The sequence below is a fragment of the Mustela lutreola genome, chromosome 15, assembly GCF_030435805.1.
Source record: "Mustela lutreola isolate mMusLut2 chromosome 15, mMusLut2.pri, whole genome shotgun sequence".
Lineage (NCBI taxonomy): Eukaryota > Metazoa > Chordata > Mammalia > Carnivora > Mustelidae > Mustela > Mustela lutreola.
The window spans coordinates 23947181-23968858 of NC_081304.1; the positions used below are offsets into that span (position 1 = coordinate 23947181).

A 21678-nucleotide genomic window follows, 5' to 3' on the forward strand; every position below is an offset into this window, starting at 1 on the left:
TAGGGTATTTCTGTCAAAACCAAGAAATTAACATTGCTACACTGCTATTAAATAAATTATAGACTTTATTTGGATGTCACCAGTTTTCCCACTAAGGTCCTTTTTCTCTCTTTTTTCTTTTTTTTAAAATTTGAATCTAATTAGCCAACATACAGTCATTAGTCACTACATCATTAGTTTTAGATGTAGTATCCTTTTTCTGATCCGGGATCCAATTCAATTGCCTTCAGAGTTTTCATTTTAAAAATCTCATCCAAAATACCAAATACCTGCCTAGATTTGACATTTGATCTATTGGTTTCAGATGGAAAAGTCACTTCTGTGTTTTCCCTAGGGTTTCTGAACACAGTTACCCAAGGTGGGCTTTTAATAGTCGTCCCCGTGCCAAATGTAAGACCGTGCCTTTGTAAAGTATACAACAACAAAGGTATACAACTCAATGCAGCAAAAACGGAGCCTGGGTTAGTACTAAAAATGGTTGTGGTGGGGGAAATGTTTAAAAATACGTTTTACATCCAAGCGTAATTTGTTCCTGATGATGGAAATGTTGCTATAAGTGTTTTTAGTGTCACATCGAGTGGCCCAACTCCCTTGGGCACACGCAGAAAAAAGCCTATAACACTATATAAATAGATACTCCCGTGTAATTAAAATGATTATAACTACTCAAGATGCATGGGTGAAAAGTTTTATAGGAGAACCAGCAATTACTGTGGTCATTTTGGATTTGTTTAAGTTTAGAACATCATTTTTCCTTAGAACATAACCGCACGGGATCGCTGGATTCATCTGCAGCTCTGAGAATCACAGTTCCAGGCGACTACGACCGTCGTCCGGTGGGATCAGACATAAATGATCACAAACTATAGTGACAGACACTTCCATTCAGCAGCTCTGCAATTAGGGCTTCGAACTCCATTGCTTAGAGTGGCTTTCTCACAAGCAAGACCCCTTGCCACTAGAGACACACTTTCCCATTGCAACTTGCTCAGAATCAATATATTTCTATACAGATATATATTCTAACACACAATATCTCCATTAATCACGTCTACTACCTCCAGTCCCTTTTCTTTGTATTTCTAAACAAGATCTTGGGAAACTATATCAAGGGTTCATCTGCTAGTAGCTGGTAATTTGCTCCTCTATCCTAAGCATCCTAAGAATTGGGCGCTAGATACACTCCTTAGTATATTCAAGGGTAGGTTCTCCACTGAATATGGTACTGAGGGGCCTATAAGGGGGATGATTTCTCTATTGTTCTTTCCTGAGAATCAAACTCAATTTCATTCATGCTCCGTAGAATGATAAGTTGTGAATTTCTGAGGTTTGGAGCAGAAATATAAAGCAGCTTTGTGTCAGGTGTGAGGTAATTATTTGCTAGGGTTTCTGTGCTATTTGTTTTTATTCCCAGTGTTTTCATTAACAGTTAATGAGTTTTCCCCCTTAATTCTGAAACAATAGCTTGGCCACTAGAAGTTGGCTTTTTTTTTTCTGCCATGGATTCAACCAGCTGTTGCTGATCCATAAACTTTATGGAGAAGTGAATTAAACTGCTAAAAACTTTCATTTCCTAATTCAATTCCAAATAAAACAGGGAGGGGGGAAAATGAACCATGATGATATTCCCCTTCTAGCTATTTTGACTCACAGCAAACCCATCTGATTCTGAACTTACAGGTACTATTTGAGGACAAAAACAGGCCATAATGACAACTTTACCAAAGAAATGAAAAAAAAAAAAAAGAAAAGAAAAGAAAAGAAAAATGGAAAGCAGTTTAATCATAAAAAGTAACACAACAGGGGCGCCTGGGTGGCTCAGTGGGTAAAAGCCTCTGCCTTCGGATCAGGTCATGATCCCAGGGTCCTGGGATCGAGCCCTGCATCGAGCCCTGCATCGAGCCCCACATCGAGCCCCGCATCAAGCCCCGCATCAAGCTCTCTGCTCAGCAGGGACCCTGCTTCCTCCTCTCTCTCTGCATACTTGTGATCTCTGCCTGTCAAATATATAAATAAAATCTTTAAAAAAATAAAAAGGAACACAACAATAGCAAATAGATAAGACATAAATAGATGTTTGCTTATTCGACATATAAAGGCTCAATGGTTTTTTCACATTTGTATGGAGCCATCATCTTTTACTTCTAATTAATTGTGAACTGTGTTATAAAGACTTTATTCACATCTGTAACCAACTGTTTCTATAGCATAGTTCAAAATTCCCAGGGTTTGCTATCACTTCACCAAGTATCTCAGGATAAAATAAGGAAATCAAAATTAATGTAGAATTATCAGCAATTTTTTGACATTTGTTTTTATTGTTGCTACTGGAAAGGAACACATGACTTCTGACTCTTTAATATTTAAAAACCCATGAGACACACAGTTCCCTCTTTAAACTAATAAGTTCTAAATAAAATGCTATAAATAAAAGTCCCTGATCCAAATCCAGTTAGTTTTCATGCTTGATAGCATTAATATTGCCAGGTTTTCATGGATCAATTTAATAGTAATGCAGTTCCCAAAGCTGAACTAAGGTAAGACTGGAAAAAAACTGCAGCGTATTATTCCTTATTATAACCATTCACCTAAGTTATTGAATATAACACCAACTACAGAAATAGATTGGGTACATATGTGCCCATATATGTGAAATGTTCCTCCCATGTAAATATGTTATGGAGCCCATTTGCAACACCAAAGCTAAAGTTCTGTCAACACTTCTGTTATAAATTAGATAACATTTTGCACATACTCATGCATTAGAAAATGTATAGTGTTTCCCACAGACCATCTTAGAGGCTTCACTGGTTTCTAAATATCCATTTGGATTTGCGTGGTTAGTTCTTGTGATTAATCCATGTGTAGTGAAGGTCTCAAATTCTTCTCCATTGTATAGTCTGACTTCCTGCCCATCTCCTTCTCCCCCCTCTTATATCTAGCCATAACTCAATGTATAAATATTCTTTTTTTCCCCTCCAAGGCCCTGGCAGTGAGTATAATAGTACTGAATGTCATTAAGTCTACAGAACAAATGATAGCCCAGGTAAAGAAAGTTTCCATTTATCATTCTTTTAAAAAGTTGCTCCAATAAGATCTCAAATATATATGAAATAAATTGAACCTAAGGTCAAAAAAAAATTTTTTTTTAGCTCATGATACTGTTTACTAATTGTACTATTTTTATCATGCAGAGAATAACACACTTCCCAAGAACATTTAGGGTTATCATTTCAGAGAACAGCACAGTCTAAATGATCAGAAATGGAATAAAATTGATTTGATGCTACAACCGAAAGGGTGGCATAGCTTAATAATATTTCCTAAGGAACTACGTTTCTGTCAGTTAGGGGTTGGACAGGAAAATGCCCATGGGAACCAAATGAAAAGTTTTTTCCCCCCTCTTTCAGAAAAGGGATCCTTTATGATGCAGTTTTTCATTTTGACCAGTAGGGTGGGCTGCAGTGTGTAGCATCACCCTCGTTCTTAAAAAAGAAAGAGAAAAGAAAAAAGGTAACCACCAAGTGAACCCTTCTGTTCCTACCCCTCACCCCACCAGAAAACGCTAAGATTTTTAACCCTTCTTAGGTTTCACACAGGGCACACCTACTGGACATTAACAAACTGGAAGGCTGACAGCAACAAATATAAACCAGATAATTGTATATGTGACAACACACACTTCATAAAGCAAATTATAGTCTGTCAGCAATCATTCTGGCTTTATAACAACACATTCCATCTACCACTGTTATTGTTCAACTGGTACTAAAATGGAGCCTGCTGAGTTAGAATATTTTCAATAGGAATGAGATTTTGACAGAATTCAAAACATGAAAACTTAAGTATGTGGTCTATATGGATAAATATGCTGGACAATAAGTGCATTTATCATATGTCAACCAGGCAATCATAACCTGGAATTATTGGCTCGTAGTTGTTTTCCTTGGACCATGGTATTCTCAGTGTTTAATTCTTGTTAGGAAGCTATTAAACTGAATTCTCAACATGTTTTGACTTAGAGGAGAAAGTCAGTTATAGCAATAATAAAAAATAACAGCTTTACTGAAGTCTTACTGGGTACACGCTCTAGGTCAAGACTCTTCGTGTACAATCTCATTTAATTCTCAACATAGTCCTGAGATATATTATTGTCTCAAAGCTGTGGATAAAGACAGTGAGACACAGAGATTACATAACTTACCCAAAGTCAAGTAAGTGACTCATAAGTTGCAGAGCTAGGCTTCAACCCCACCTTGTCTAATTACTAAAGTCTAGTTCTAATCCATTGAGCTGTACTGTCTCCAAATCTGTACGCTTTATAAATTATGATCATTACTCAAAGGCAAAGCATACTGAATCACAGACAGTGACTTAAATTTATGGCATGTGCTATTAATTAGTGTTTTTTCTTTACTTCGGTAAAATAAATCTACAGTCAAAAGTATAAATTATTATAAATAGTAGTAATACTAGTAGTCCCATTAGGTATGGAAGTAATCAACAAAGTCAAATGTGGTCAGTGATTTCATGAAGAAGGAGCTGTTCAGTTCACAGGTTCAAATTTACTGTGGTACTATTGTTGTAGTGATTTTTTTTAAAAAAAGATTTTATTTATTTATTTGACAGAGATCACAAGTAGGCAGAGAGGCAGGCAGAGAGAGAAGGAGGGGGAAGCAGGCTCCCTGCTGAGCAGAGAGCCCAATGCAGGGCTTGATCCCAGGACCCTGGGATCATGATCTGAGCCAATGGCAGAGGCTTTAACCCACTGAGCCACCCAGGCGCCCCTACCAACATCTCTTCTAGTCAGTTGAATGCCTGACTTTTGATTTTGGCTCAGGTCATGATCTCTGGGTTGTGGAATGAAGCCCCACACTGGGCACTGAACTCAGGGAAGCACCTGCTTCAAATGCTCTCTCTCCCTCTTCCTCCTTCCCTCCTCCCATTCATGCACTCTTTCTTTTTCTCAAACAAATAAATAAAATCTTAAACACACACACACACACACACACACACACACACACACACACACACACACACACACACACCCCTACAGGATCTACAGGCTAAGGGCAGGCATAAGAAAAGTTTTATGGAGGTCCAAAGGGTAAAAATAAAACAATATAGAGTCAAGAATAGATTATGGGTAAGATTAGCAGGCCTGAACACACAAAACAACTTCTAACATCTTGAGGAATGGTAAGTTTTCTTTGTGAATGATATAGACCTCCAGTACCAGGGAGCTGTAATGGCGGATGGTGACAAGATTTAGCCTTCCAGTGACTACCCCACCTCAAACAGGGTTTCCTGTCCAGGTATGAAAACAGCACATAACAACAACATCAACACCCAAAATCTCTCACTATCAACAATTCCACTCAGCGTTTGGCCCCTTTTGGGACAGAAGTTTCGCATGGAAGAGCATTTCCTTATTTCTAAAATTTATTTTTCCTCTTTTATTAGGGTATCACTAACAGGAAAGTACACAAATCTTGAGGATAGTGGTACTGCATTTTAAGTTAAGGAAAATACCTTCTGGAGAGGAACTGTGGCCAAGAGCTGCTGTGGCCTGGTAAGTTTGTGTAAATACATATCAGATGACAAGGGGATGTTCAAAGACTCACTCTCTTACTCTTCACCTCACAAGAGTCAGCAGTGACTGGAACCTTCATTTTGCATATCATATAAATGCCCTCATCCACTAAACCACTCCTTTCCTGTATTAGTGATACTCCAGCCATCCTGGTAAATGGTAACTATTAAACAAGTTTCTGAGAGAAGTATGTGTTGATGGGAAGTGCAGTGAAAATTTAATGCTTTAAAATTTGGCTCAATGAACACATTATTTAGCCTCCAAAAATCAAACAAATTCACTGGCTTTCAAGTCCAAAGACTTAACCTACTTACCCACAGAAGTTTTACTCAGAAAACCAAATCTGTATTCAAATTAACCATAGAGTACACATTTCTCTCAATATCTTGTGTCCAGAATATGAAAATTCATTAGAAGCAGAATTCCCGAAGCAGATGAATTCTTATGACAAACTTCTCTGTTTGGAAACTGTACTCCTTACCTGATTTTCTGTATTGGTCCAGGGATAATACTCTCTAAAAGAAATTACTTATACAGGTTTTTTTTTCCCCCTCAACATAAGTTCCCAGATCAATGAAGCTTAAAGTGCTCACTTATTTGCCAGTTATTTTCTTTGCCATTTACATAAAATAAGAACTTTACGAGCTTTTAATGACCACATATGGAAAAAAAAAAAAGACTGAGATAGAGTAAGAAAAGTGTTCTTTACTGGTGACCATGTGTGTTATATGATACTACTTTATCATTTATTTTTAAATTCACTTTGAAGTGATAAGTCAACCCAATACACCCACATATGTTGTCCTCAAATACTGGTTTCATATATAAAAATAAATAAATAGACAAAAAACAAACAAACGAACAAACCAAACCTTGAACAGATATGAAACTAGCAAATCATGATTCAACTGAAAAAGGCTCACTACTGTGTTAAATGTAGTTTTTTGGTAAGCTGCTTTTTTGCCTTCAGTTGTACTGAGATATCAATGACCTATAACCTTATATTAGTTTTAGGTGTACAACACAGGGATTTGTATATATTGTGAAATGATCACAACAGTAAGTTCAGTCAAAATCCACAACTTCACATAGCTGCAAGTTTTTTTTTCCTATAATGAGAACTTTTAAGATCTACTCTAGCCAACTTCCATATATATAATACAGTATTGTTAACTATAGTAAACTTCTTTATTAGATTAAAAGTTAAGCATACCCAGAATAAAAATTTCAAACATTTCAAGAAGGTATATAATGAAATATTATCTTATTTCCCTTCTCTTGGTTCTTCTCTCCAGAGGAAACCACTGTGAGGCTTTTTGGGTATTCTATAAATTTTCTATCTAAATATAACAAGTGTCTGCATTAGTGGTGTTTTTTTTTTAAACAAATGTTAGCATTTGTCCAGTTCTGTATTCTGCTTTTCCTCCTATTCATTTATCTTTGAAGTTCTTCCATATCAGCATATATCAATTTATCTCATTTTTCACTTTAACCAATTTTTAGTAAAAAAAATAATAATACATGTATATGGTAAAAATCCAAACAGTACCAAAGGATATAAATAATGAAGTTTCTCTCTTCCACTCATATAGCTAGCCCCCTCAGCAGAGGTTACATGCTTCCAAAAAATAGTCTGCACAAGGTGAGTGTATATACACATGCAGAAACAAATTGTACTATATGTGTCTAAATTGCATTTTCACTTAACCATATACCTTGGAGAGCTGCACATTTTACACACACATATATATATTATGTTCTTTTAACCTATATGTAACATTCCAGTAAATGAATGTGACATAATTTATTTAACCAGTCCCCTAATGCTGGACATTCGGGCTGTTTGGAATCTTTGCTATTCCAAACAATATTTGTACATAATATACTGTGTAGAGAATATATTAGAAAGCATATTCTAGAAAGCAGCAGCATCTGATTCCAATGATCTCTTCCCTCAACTACAAAAAATTCAGTTCTTTTTCTTTTGTTTCAATATCATCGACTCCAGAAAAGGGCATTTAGAAAGAACATAAAAGCTGAGAAAATTTTAACATTGAAAAGAAAAAAAACTGAGTCTTTTCACTTAAAAAAATTATTCTTTTTGACAATTGTTATAAAACAGTGTATTAATTTTAAAGTACACTTGTCCACCCTTAAAAAAAAAACAAACAACCAAACAGTAGATGTATAGGATGTAAAATATTTGAAAAGGTATCAAAGTCAGTAATTAACTTCAAAAGCAACTTGTGTGTATATCCACTTTCCACAGATTAATTTGTATAAAATGTAGCAAATAAGGAAAGGGGGAAAGGCCTAAAGGAAGTCAAGTCACCAAAGCAGCTGTCAAGATTGTTGATGCTAAAAGGTTGGGCTAAAGCCAGAGGTAGGAGTATTCGTCCTGTGTATATTTCCTGCCATTAAATCCCCAAAAGACATAGAAAACATTCTGGAAGATTTCTTTATAAAAAGTAGTATAGGTTAGGATATTCTAGGTTCATAACCAACACTTGTGTTTATAAAATATTAGCATTCCAGGAATAGTGATAGAAAGATATTTAACAATAAATTATAAATATTGTAAATTCAGACTTTTTCTTACAGTTGCAAACACATCATAAATTTGGGCTGTGTTTCTTTGTATAAATCCTACTTATGACTGTGCTAAAACCTTTTGGCATGAATGCAAAGAGTATTTTCATAAATAAAACTTGGTAAAATCACTGTACACTCCATTAATTTAAAAACACTCCTCTTCAACTTCAAAGGGAAACCCTTTTCTCCTTTTTTAGTGCAAAAATGGTGTTTCTTTGCTGCTTTAATGGTTTGCTTCTTGTAGCTGTCATAACTACATGCTCCAAGTATGCGATAGTAAGAGACGAGAAGTTAAATGACATCTATGCTTCGATTCAGCATGTCTCAGACATTACAGATCCATGGCTCATGGATCTAACCTCTGAAGTGTCTACCAATAAAAATTCTGAACACACATCCTATAAGTGCCTCACAAATATGTATGTAGCCTTATACTAGGGTTCAGCTGGAATGGATGAATTTTATGGGAGGACATGTGATATATACAGCTTAAGTTCTGTATATGGATTTACTCTCAAAGCCTTACTTTGAAATATCAAAATAATACTTGCTTCCACTTTAGTAAGTGACTACCAGGTGGCAAGTCCTCCTCATGAGTTCATCATTTCACTATAATTCCTTACAATTCCCAATATCTGTGAAGTAGATATGATTAGCAATATTTTGTAGATGAAGAGGTTATGTCACTTGCCATCACTCACATAGCTTGTAAGTAGAGAAGCCGGGATTCGAATTCAGGTCTGATGTCCAAACTCGTGCTTTTGCCATTATAAAATATTAAACTTGAAATTTTTGTAAAAGCTAACAATTCTATGTATTTTGTATCTATGATACATAAGGTATTTTATGTATTAACATACTAGGTCTCCCAGTAGAAATAAAAAGATAACGTCACATATTGTTATTAATCTCAACCTGGATTTCTTTTCCTTTTATCTTTGCATGAGGAAGAATTTTAAATGTATACAAAAGTGGACAAAACAGTGTAATAAACTCCCATGTATACATCATCCATCTTCAACAAGAGTCAATTTATGATCCATCTTGTCTCATGTAAACCCCCACTCCATTTCTTTCTTTCTCTCCCAAAATATTTTGAATATCTATTATTTTGATACTCAAAATATTATTTTGACTAGCAGATGTCAGACATCTTTTATTTTATCTTTAAATATCACAGTGTGTGTCTTTCCGAGATAAGGAATCTTTTATTTTTTTTATTTTTTAAAGATTTTATTTATTTATTTGACAGAGAGAGAGAGATCACAAATAGGCAGAGAGACAGACAGAGAGAGAGATGAGGAGAAGCAGGCTCCCTGCTGAGCAGAGAGCCCTATGCGGGACTCGATCCCAGGCCCCTGGGATCATGACCTGAGCCGAAGGCAGAGGCTTAACCCACTGAGCCACCCAGGCGCCCCCCGAGATAAGGAATCTTTTAAAAAAATATATAAGCATAACACCATTGTCACACCTTAAAAATTAACAATAGATTTTTTTTAATGGAAGTATAATTGACATTTAATCTTCTATTAATTGCCAGGGTTTATCATTGTGATTCAGTATTTATATATATTATGAAATGGACCCCAAGGTAAGTCTAGTTAGCATCTGTCACCATAGAAAGTTATTATGATATTATTGACTGTATTCCCTATGCTGTACCTGACATGCCCAACAATTATGTATTTCATAACTGGAAGTTTGTACCTTTTAATCCCCTTCACTTATTTCACTCACTCTGGTAGCCAACAGTTTGTTTCCTGTATCTATGAGTCTGTCTCTGCCTTTTGTTTGTTCATTTGTTTTTTAGATTCTACATGGAAGTAAAATCACATGGTATTTGTCTCGCTCTAACTTCACTTAGTATAAAACCCTCTAGATCCATCCATGTTGTCATAAATGGCAAGATTTCATTCTTTCTGATGGCTATGTAATATTCTGTTGTATAATATACCTCATCATCTTTATTTTTTTTAAGATTTTATTTATTCATTTGAGAGAAAGAGGGAGAGAGCATAAGAGTGCAGGAACCAGGCGGAGGGACAGTGGGAGAGGGAGAAGCGGACTCCTGGAGGAGCAGAGAGCTCCAGTCAGGGCTTGACCCCAGGACCCTGGGATCAAGACCTGAGATGAAGGCAGACGCTTAACCGACTGAGCCACCCAGGCATCCTGTAGGTTGCCTTTTCTTTTTGTTGATGGTTTCCTTTGCTGTGAAAAAGCTTTTTAGTTTGAAGTAGATTCTTAACATAAAATAAATGTTCACATTTCTAATTCTCTCATAGCTACAACTTGTTACATTTTATCTGACTCAAGATGAAAATGAGGCCCACACATTAGTTGATATGCCTTTTAAATCTCTTTTAATCTACGGTTAATAAGGCTTTATAATAATATTTTCTTTACTCACTTTGCATTATTTGCTTTTGCCAAGCTGTATTTTTAGGCATCAGTTTACATTGACAAGGGATATAGGCTTGCCATTTCATAAGATTTTTAAGATTCACACAGTGGAAATTTTTCATGTTTCATGTTTCATACTGGATCATTTTCTCAGAAACTCTTTATACCATTCAGGAAAACACTCAGAAAGCTGGCAAGAAATTTTACTGGTTTATATTTACCACTATCACAAATGTAATTTGACTGACCTTTGGATAAAAATATATGATTTTGTTATATGTATTTATATATATATATGTAAGGTCTTTCTTTAATTTTTTATTTAAATATTATGTAATTTGCTTTAGATTCTGGGCCCATGGTGGGCAATTTTTCTAATATTCATGATGATGTTTTTCTAGCAATACATTTTTAATTATAAACATTATACCTTGTAATTCAAATTTTATTAGACTCTGTTGATAATTAACTCATTTTATAAAAAGGGAAACTAAACATAATGAAGTAAATCAGTTTGCTCAATACCATAGAGTTATACTGTCACCGTATCTGAAAGGTAAAACTAATGTGTGTTTAACATCTGATCAGTATCATGTTTTGGGTATCTGATTAATGAAATGGTAAAAGCTCCATGGTAAAGATTCCAGTGAATTTTCTTTGTAACTTTAAGTGAAACATTAAGGAAAAAAAAGTTCTTAAAGCAAACAGGACTTGAATTGTCAAAGGAATCTATGTCTTATTAAAAAATAAAAATAAAAAGCCTGTCCCAGTTTCTCCAATCATATTTGAGCTCATTAAAAGAGCTCTTTCATTTATGTTCCTTCCACATTAAAGTAATAAATTATTTGGATTATGTTTTATTTTCCCCATGTTTCATTCTTTATTAATGAAAATCATTCATGAAGGTGACAGTGGACCAATAAGAAAATTTGGGTGGAAATGTGAGGGAAAGAATTGCCATTAACATTGTCATAAATACAATCTACATTTTCTTACTGTCCAGATTCCGTGCTAGGACTTACACATGTTACCACCAGTCCTCATAACGCCATTGCAACAGACAGTAAAATACAGTGACAGAGAGCATGGGCTTTGAAACTATGAATGAGTATGGAGTTTCTTATTGGGGTCACAAAAATGTTCTGAAACTAGAGAGTGGCGATGAGTGCACAACTCAGTGACTATACTAACAACCACTGACTTGTATACTTTAAAAGGGTAAATTTAATGTTATATGAATTATTTCTCAAAAAAGCTATTACTTTTTAAAAAGTGAATGCTATGGAGTCAGCCTAACCAAGTTAGAATCTTTGAGGGGCATGATCTTGAATGATTCTCAACCTCTCTGTGCCTCTGTGTCCATGTCTGTCAAATGGGTGTATTAGTACCTATTTCATAGGGATATTCTGAGAATTAAGTAAGATAGTGTATATAAAGGTCTTAGCACAGTGTCTGGCAGATCCTCCATTTATAGATAGATGAGGCAATTGAGTTTCAGAGCAATTAAGTGATTTGCTAATGTCACATGACCTTTAGCTAAATGGTATAGGTGGGATTTGAACTAGGTCTGTCAAGCCTCAATGTCCATGCTCTTTCTTTTTTTCTTTCCTTTTTTTTTTTCCCCTCCAAGATTTTATTTATTTACCTGATAATGAGAACAGGAACACAAGCAGGGGGAATGGGAGAGGGAGAAGCAGGCTTCCTATCAAGCAGGGAGCCTGATGTGGGGCTTGATGCATGGCTCAATGCGGGGCTCCACCCACAGACTCTGGATCATGACCTGAGCCAAAGACAGATGCTTAACAACTGAGCTACTCAGGTGCCCCTATCCATGCTCTTTCTACCATACCAAGTTTCTTCTCTAGAACAGAGACAAGGCTCTCCCTGACACTATTCAATAGTCACTCCTCCACCATATTAAACCTGGGATTGAATGGAATGATGGATAAGAAAAATTTTATTTGCAAACTTCTCTATGTCTAGGTAGTCCATTCTCCCAGCATCTTTCTTTAGAGGGTAAGCTTTAAAGCACATTGTACCAACTCATCACAGACTTTTCCATAACCAGTTGTTTAAATATAGGCTACTAAAGAGATTTATAAAGAAGGGATTTTTTATAAAATCCCACCCCTGGGGCACCAGGGTGGCTCAGCTGGTTAAGCATCTGCCTTTGGCTTAGGTCATGATTCTGGGGCCCTAAGATTGAGCCCCTGCAGCGGGCTCCCCTGTTCAGTGGGGCATCTGCTTCTCTCTTTTCTTCTGCTCCATAACCCCCTGTTCATGCTCACTCTCTCTCTCTCTCCCTCCCTCTCTCAAATAAATAAATAAAATCTTAAAAAAAAGAAGAACTATTTTCCTTCCAGACACCAGATTCTAGCTTAGTCCAAATATCCTGAAGAACACAAGTCTGTATTTAGGCAAATGTCTGGAGTTGATAAAATTCATCCCATCATCTTCCTGTACAATGATCCTGCTATAGATAAAAATGAAAAGGAAATCTGAGGTCATCATTTCTGTCCTTTCTCACTCTCTTCCTAATACTACCTAGTCGTCTAGAGCTTTTTAACTTCTTCTGCCAGCTGTTCTCTTATTTACATATTCCTATACTTTTCATATTCCTAAACTGTCCTATAGTACCTTACAGAGACCTGTTAGTGCCCCCACACACCCTGGCAGTTTCTGAAGCACTTAGCAATCAGCTAAGATCCAATCGAAAGAGCAAGGTAAAAGATAACCTCCTTCCCCCCGCAAAATATCTTAAGGGGAGGAGCAAGGTTGGGGCCAAGACACAGTATGAGTTTTCCAACTTGATCTTTCCCTACATTTACTTCTAAATGAGCAAAGAATTTGCCACATATATCCAATCATTGTTGAGAAGCAAATACAGTTTTTTGTTCTAAGTAAACTCTTCAATTGTCCCCTTGGCTGCTCTACCTCTTCCTCTTTCTAAGAGAGAAAGGCTGCGTGGAAGTTGCCATCAACCTGAGAATGACTACAATGCCACTGTTACAAGAACCTGGTAAGATGTGCCCTTTGTCTTTGTAGCCCCGTATAGTCTCTTGTGTTCTACTCCAAAATTCTCTTCTCTTTTCAACATTACTATACCATAGCTCTGACACGAATTCTTTATTTCTCCTTTAGGTAATTAATTCTACCCTCGCAGTTCCATTAGTTTCTGCCAGTTCACATTCATGTTTCGCCCCCTGTGGATTTTGGTTAACATCTGTTAAACCCTGAACTATACAGGACCATTGCCTGGATAGCATATTTCACACTTTGCAAAGCAAACTGCTACATTGTTACATAGAATTCTCTGTTCCCAGTCTGTGTTTTTAGCCATAAGTGCATTAGGACAGCGAGATACACTGTAATATCATCACATTATTTAAAACATTATAAATACTATGACCAACTTACAAGAGTCAAAAAGATTTAAACATGAAAGATTTTTTTTTTATTTCTTAAAGTTTGATTTTTTTAAAGATTTTATTTATTTATTTGACAGACAAGTAGTCAGAGAGGCAGGCAGAGAGAGAGGAGGAAGCAGGCTCCCCGCTGAGCAGAGAGCTTGATGCAGGGGCTGGATCCCAGGACTCTGAGATCATGACCTGAGCCAAAGGCAGAGGCTTTAACCCACTGAGCCACCCAGGCACCCCTTAAAGTCTGATTTTAAAGACAATCTTAAATAGACTTGAAATACACTAACATATGATCTGGGAAAATTTAAATTTTCATAAAACTAGTATTATTCCTTACAATTTGAATTTCTCTTAGGTATTATCCTTACGGAGAAAGGATACATTGACAATATTAAGAGAATAGAAAAACTGGAAAGTTTACAATCGATTTAAAAAAATTTTAGAGCAAAATAGTTCATAAAGCTATTTGTAAGCTTGATTTAAAACTCTCCCTGATTCTCTGAGAAAATTTTTTAAAAAGCCATTTATAATAGGTTAAGAGTTAATATTCAGAATGATGTTTCTGACATTCTCAACCAGAGTATTAAAAGAAAGAATACATATACTTTAAAGATATCCTTTCAAACTGAATTTGGAAAAAAGAATTCCAATTTTGAACCTTTTAAGAATACGTTCTAATCCTTTTTTTTTTTTTTTAATTTTGCACACAGCTGTCTGTTGTAGTTTTTAGAATCATGCCAGATGCTGGGTTCATCAAGCAAAAGCAGGAAAACAATGGTTTGAAAGCAATTAGAAGCACCGAGACTTCAGTGAGGCTCATATTAAAATGTGATAACACTGTTCTAGTGGGAATTTCAACACTACTCCATTTCTGACATTTCTGGGCTGCCAGACAGGCAAGCTGTGTGGAAGAGCACAGTGACCAAGGAGGTAACATACTGGAATTTATTTCTGGAGCAAATGAAGAATTAGCTGAGTTGGATCCCTCCCAAGGTTTTTATTATGGACTCGGCCACCATTTTATTTGAATGTAAGTAGATCCTGTTGGCATCTGACAAAGCTTAAGGAGTAAAAGCATATTATAGCTTTGGCTCTGTAAAATAATCTAACACCAATCCACTCAGAAGGAAGATGCATTTGAGCCTCTTGTTGCTAAAAAGCAGGGCAGGGGAGCCCAGCAGGGTGAAGATTAATTAAACACTCCACTAACTTTCCTTAGAAATGCCTAATGCCACTCTGTGTAGAAGCTTATTTAGAAGATGCAGAAGTAAACAATACCATCCACACATTTTTAGTGTAAAACCATAAATGGCTAAAAAGCACTCACCTTGGGGCTGACTATCCCAATAATACCTGAAATACAAAGAAAAGAATGGAGATAAGTCAAACTTGTATTTCAATCTTGGTTGGCATATGGTAGAGACAGCACCTACTCCAAAAAGCTTGCTAAACAGTGAATAACCAGCCAAACCACTACCCACTTTGAGAAAAATGAAAGGGTTGTTCTTGAGAGTTGAAAGATTCTCAGTGGCTTTTAACTCATTGTGACTCCGGAGACAGTTTTGACCATGTTGCTGGGTCCTAAGGGGGTCCTAAGAGGTTACCTAGCCATGGTCCAGAGTTTCTCATCAGGAGCTCTACAGGCTTGGAATGTGACAACTCTTTGTTGTAACAACCAGTCTTGTACAATCAGCATCGTTGGTCCTCAGCACCTAATACCAGTGGCACCCCCAGTTACAACAACCAAAAACATCACCCACCCAAAACATATCCTCAAATACTTCTAGGTCTAAATTCTTTATTTTACAGGTGAAGCATGCATAACTGGCTCAAGGTCACCTAGCATTTTAGTGTCTGTGCCAAGACTGGGGTCCTTGCAGTCCACTGTATCATTGTCCACCCCCACCTCCTCTTTTATTTTGGGATATTATTGGCAAAACCAATAACCCCTCAAGTCTTCAAACTAATGAAATGGCAGTGGGAGAAAGGATCATTTGTAAGTCACTTCTTTGGAATGTAAATTGCATTTCCCCCATAGAAACAAAGTTCTATATGGTGGCTACCCACAAAAGTCTATTGTACTTTGGATTCCATTTCCTCCTGCCTTCACAGGAACCTTGCATTATTCTATATTGATTTTCTCTTGTATATATTCAACCTCTTCCTCTCAACTTGGCCCTTTCCATCAGTGTTTCTGCTCACATAAAAATAAAGCAAAGCCTCCCTCACTCTCTTCATATCCCTCCATCTGCTGCCGTCTTCCCTTCACATCACAGTGAAATTTTCAAAAATTGTTGTCTGTAGTTTCTGTTTTCTCCTACTCCCACCTCCCACTCACTCCTCAACATACTCCAGTCTTGCTTATCGTAACCACATGTTAATTCTTGCTACGGATATAATTCCATGCCACTAAATAGAATGAATACTTTTCTATCCTCATCTTGACCTCTCAGGAATGTATATGTTCATTTGAACACTTTTTTTCCTTGGGAGAGAGTTCAGAGTTGTTGTTGTTGTTGTTGTTTTTAAGTCAAATTCTTGAAAGAATCTATAACCTAAAATAAAAGATTAAGAAAAAGGCAATACATGGGCAATAATGAGGTGTATCTTTTAACACACACATGACTGAAATAAGCTGAGGCTACTTTAGAGACAAATGTCATTCCAGTGGATATCTGGGTTATTTCTTTATAAGACTAAAGTTCAGGAAACAGAGAAGTAGGAGATAAGTAGGAGTATGTTGCCATAATCCAGAGATGCATTTGTGGGAAATTATCAGAGATAAAGAAGAGAAGATGAATTATCAGAGATAAAGAAGAAGATGGAGAAGCCTCCTGGTTGACTTTTCTTATTCCTTTCTTTTCCCAGAAGAGTTCTGGGCTGTCTATCAGGTGAAGGGAAATATAAGATACTTGGATGACAAGGCATGGAAAGTTCAGGACAGCTATGACATCTGCAGTGGAGAGGGGGAGAGGGAGGGGTGGGAAAGGCAAAGCTGCAGCAGCTGGAAAGAGGGGTGTCCATGTCAACAGGAAGGCATACGTAGCTTGAGAGTGGCGGTAACTTAAAACAAGTTTTATATATTAGTACGACGGGTCGATCTCCCCATAGCAAACGGTGCAGCTTCCCACTCTACCTGGTCACGGTGAAGAGTTTTTCCACCAAACTCTTTTTTTTTAAAGATTTTATTTATTTATCTGACAGAGAGAGAGAGACAGTGAGAGAAGGAATATGAGCAGGGGGAGTGGGAGAGGGATAAGCAGGCTTCCCACCAAGCAGGGAATTGATGCGGGGCTCGATCCCAGGACTCGGTGATCATGACCCAAGCCGAAGGCAGACGCTTAACGACTGAACCACCCAAGCGCCCCCCACCAAACTCTTTTCTCTAAAACACAGTTAATCAAGCAAATCATCAAAGGGGCGAGCCATTTTCCATGTTCTTGCTGTTCCCCATCTCCTCTGGAGGCACTGCTCCAGCCTTTGATTCCAATCATTACTCAACCTCCATTTCAATATAAATAGAAATTAGAATGTAAGCCTGGTGCAAGTGGGGGGGGGCGGGTAGGGCAGGAGGGTGTGGGTGTACTTCTCCTTCCAAAATTTATACAATGGCAATAGCAGGAACTTCACTAACTGATATTATTCTATTTTATTGACTGAGAAAAAAAAAATTGAGCCATGCTTGTGGCAGTTAAAAGGCCAACTTTTGGCCAATTGTTAAATAGGTGAAACATGTTATTGATAATCTCAATCTCTGCTTTTCCCCACAATCCCCACTCCAATGTGCACACATATTTTCAGTCCCCTTCTCTACCTAGTATAGAGTGATGCTGGTTTCCTGGTTTTCTTCTTAGTTAAGAAGATCTTACAAGTTCACACACACTGAGAGTATCGCTTCTGCCAATCATAGCTGTAGCCTATGAAGGCTGATTACAGAGAAAGAATTCAATTTAAAAGTATTAAATAAAGTAGCAGGTCTACCGATTTGATGCTAAATAGCAGAATCTGCCTTAATCTTGATGACACTGTAATTAAATATTTCTGTCAGTAAAAAATCAGATGTAGAACTTCATGTGGAATGGCATGAAGTGAAATGTTAGTTTCCTTCACTTTCAGAAGGTGTAAAACAATCCTGCCACCCTACCATCTAAATCTTAATTGTGCAACAATCCTAAAGAAAGTTTGTGTCCGCGCACACGCATGTGCACGTGTGCAAACACACACACACACACAGAGTATACCTCTAAAAGGCAAGGCCAAAAGGTGAGCAATCTTGTCCCTCACTGGAGGGCACCGTGGATTAGTCTCCGCTGGGCACAATACATCAAAAGTCCTGATCTTGTTTCATTAAACATATCCTATGGATGGCCTTCATCACATTCTCTGGAAAGATGACCCCACACTAGAGAATTCTACACTCCTTAGGAGGCATTTAGTCAAACCCTGCTCCCATCTTCTAATTCTTATCTTTCACTCTGAAAACAATTATCCCTTAGCTAGAGACTCCAACAAGTCTGAAACTAGACATTTTAAACCAAAATACAAACACCACAATAGAATTACATAGAAGAAAAGGCATACAGACACTCGCACGCACGCGCGCACGCACACACACACACAGAGTTGTGTTTATCCTAAAGGCCTCTGAGAATTTCATATCAGGCCTGTGCAGATAGATAACAAACACTTCTTTAATCTTCCCTTTGAAGCTTCAGCTTCAATATGAAAAGGAAGCTATCACTCCGCTGTAATATCCATACTCAACATCATCAGGTCCATGCAAATGACATTTGGAGCCGGAAAAATATGAGTACAGAACGAGAAGACAGAAATTGCTGCAACCATATTGATGATTATTGTTTTCACATTCAGTCAAAATAAATCCATCCTTCTGTGATCCTTCAAAAATGAAAATGGAAGAACAAAATTTCCTAACATTTTGTTGGCTCTGCAAAATAGGGTCTAGTGTGTGTTACATTACATGGGAGGCAAAGTTTGCTATTTGTGCTTCTAAATTTAGAGAGATTTTCAGCAAACTTTAGTTTAGGGAAAGGTTAACAACAAATAAATGGGATTCACTATAGTGAGGGGATCTTGAGGCTACTACAGAAGCAATAACAGTAATGACAAATAACAACAATGTTAAGATTTCTCATTTATATTGTGGGCACTGTCCTAAACACTTCTTTTATATGAACTCATTCCTCCAAACTATAGCCCTCTTATTATTTCCATTTTATAAATAAGGAAACCAAAGTATTGAGAGGTGAGATGACTTGCCCATGGTTTACACAGCTGGTAATAAGGCAGACAAGTTTCTAATCCTAACAACTAGTTCCAGAGTGGGCACTGTAATAACAAATTAAGAAGGAAAGTCTTGAAAATATAATCTAACTTTAAAAATTCATAAAAAATAATTTTTTCTCTGAAGACTTTCTATTATCCTAACAGAATTCAGTCACTCAGTTGACAAATACTTGTTGAATGTCTTCTATGTGACAAGTCCTTTGTTCTGGTTCCTTGGATGAAACGGTGACTAAAGTACACATAGTCTGTCTGCAGATATATTTCAGTATCTTTCAAATAGCAAACAAACTTCTAGTTTGTCACTCAAGAATCACAAAACATTAGATTCCTACTAAAAATGAAGCTATCAACTCTTAACCATTAGATGGGGGAGGGGGTTTGAGGTGGGTATCAAACTCTTGACCATGAAGCTAACCAATGAACATGGTTATTGAGATTAAAGTACTCAGGGCGCCTGGGTGGCTCAGTGGGTTAAGCCTCTGCCTTCGGCTCAGGTCATGGTCTCAGAGTCCTGGGATTGAACCCCGCATCGGGCTCTCTGCTCAGCAGGGAGCCTGCTTCCCTTCCTCTCTCTCTCTGCCTGTCTCTCTGCCTACTTGTGATCTCTGTCAAATAAATAAATAAAATCTTAAAAAAAAAAAAAGAAAAAAAAGTCCTCAGAGCTTTCACCACTCAGCCAGCTAATTAGATCCTGGTGAAGGAGGTAAAACAAACAACTGTAACTACCCCCATATTATTGCAAATATCTAGGAAGGAAAAATAGTTCCATTTCCTGATTATAATAAAAAATAGCATATTCAGCACTTTTATATGTTTTATATGTATTATTTTATTTAATCTTCATCACAACCCTATGAGATCAGGACTATTATTATTCCCATTTTTCGGATTAGGAAATTGAAACTCAGGAAGGTCAACCAACTTGACCACAACCACATAGCTATTAAACAGCAGAACCCAGATTTGTATCCAGGTCTCCTTGGTTCCAGAGCTCAAGCTCTTAAATCCCACAGTACCTGCTTTTCTATTGACTGCAATATAGAAAACAAATCAATTATTGCCAGACAGCTTAGTATTAGAAAGTAGTTAGATCAGACATCTTTAACTTAGAGTTCACAGTTGAGCTTTAGAAGACTCATGAACTCCTAAAAATCGTGGGTAGAAAGCAACCCATGTTTTCTTTTCCTTGAAGAAGAGTCCATAAACCTCATTAGATTCCAAAAAATGCCAATAACTCTTCCCCTCCAAAATGATAAGACCCTCTGGATTAGATGAATAAGACTGTAATGGCATTATAAAACTAGCTACCCACAAAGGCCAACATCTGTAATGTTATAAATCTAGAAGATCTAAATGAATTTTTTTGCAACTAAAATATTAAACATGTTATTCTACCTGTGACTTATGGAAATTTAAAACACATCATACATTCTCTGCCTCGTTAAACCACCTGCTAAACAAAATCAAATCTCTTCTTGATGACTCAAGGATATAAATTTGAACTTTGGTTTTTGTACCAAAACAGTGGTGCTTCCTACATGAATAGGCTGTCTGCACTACTCGCTATCCAGAGATGACTTCTATTTTGCTCTTGACCATCTCTTGGTAATACTATCTCAAAACGGATGGCAAAGAATGAAGTGCTATGCTGATATTAAAAATGGAATTCAAATGGAAACCTCATTGAGCAGGGCTTTCAACAGCAAGTTGCTAACACTAGGAAAACCCCTTGCAATTGACCTTGATCAGTGAGCCACATGGTAGAGACTGATACATGCCCCAAGGAAATGGCTTTTCTGAACAATGCTAATAATCTGTACCCTGTAGATACTTCCTATAACTTCTTTTCTTACTTTGGAAGATTCACTTGATTTCAAATCTTTCTAGGAGCTATGCTCCATTTCAGAAAAATGGGCAAGTGGCAAAGGGTCATACCACCCATGACACCCAAGAACAGAAATGGGAAAAGAGCACCATCTGGTGGAAGTCCCTGGTGGAGGCATTAGAGGCTGGGACCTAGGGTCCTGGGCGTCAGCCTCAGCAACAGGCAGGGATGGGAAGGCCTCTGGAGGGGAGCTGGTGCCCCCTCTAGTCCCGTACCTTTAATGCATCAAAAGGACAGGACCTAGTATCTGCCTACAAGCAGCTTACAATCTAAACGAGCTATTTATACATCAACAGATGTCAATCTAAGATAGGAAATAACAAATAACAGACAAGTACATAACTCAGATTATAGAAGGACCTGCCACAAGAAGTTCCTAGGTTCTTTCTTTGGGTGTAATATGTCTGTGGTCTTGAGTCTATACCCACAAGTTTTAGAAACCCACCCTGGAAGACAACACAATATTCTCCTACTTATGAAAT

General features: G+C 37.1%; 1 protein-coding gene across 1 annotated transcript in view; it reads right to left on the minus strand.

Moving 5' to 3' along the window:
* Positions 1–21678, minus strand: part of SKAP1 (src kinase associated phosphoprotein 1) — a 279913-nt gene that overhangs the window by 202551 nt on the left and 55684 nt on the right. Inside the window, exon 3 of the mRNA XM_059149961.1 lies at positions 15332–15357. Within this exon, the coding sequence (XP_059005944.1) occupies positions 15332–15357 (26 nt within the window). The remainder of the gene's footprint in view (positions 1–15331; positions 15358–21678) is intronic.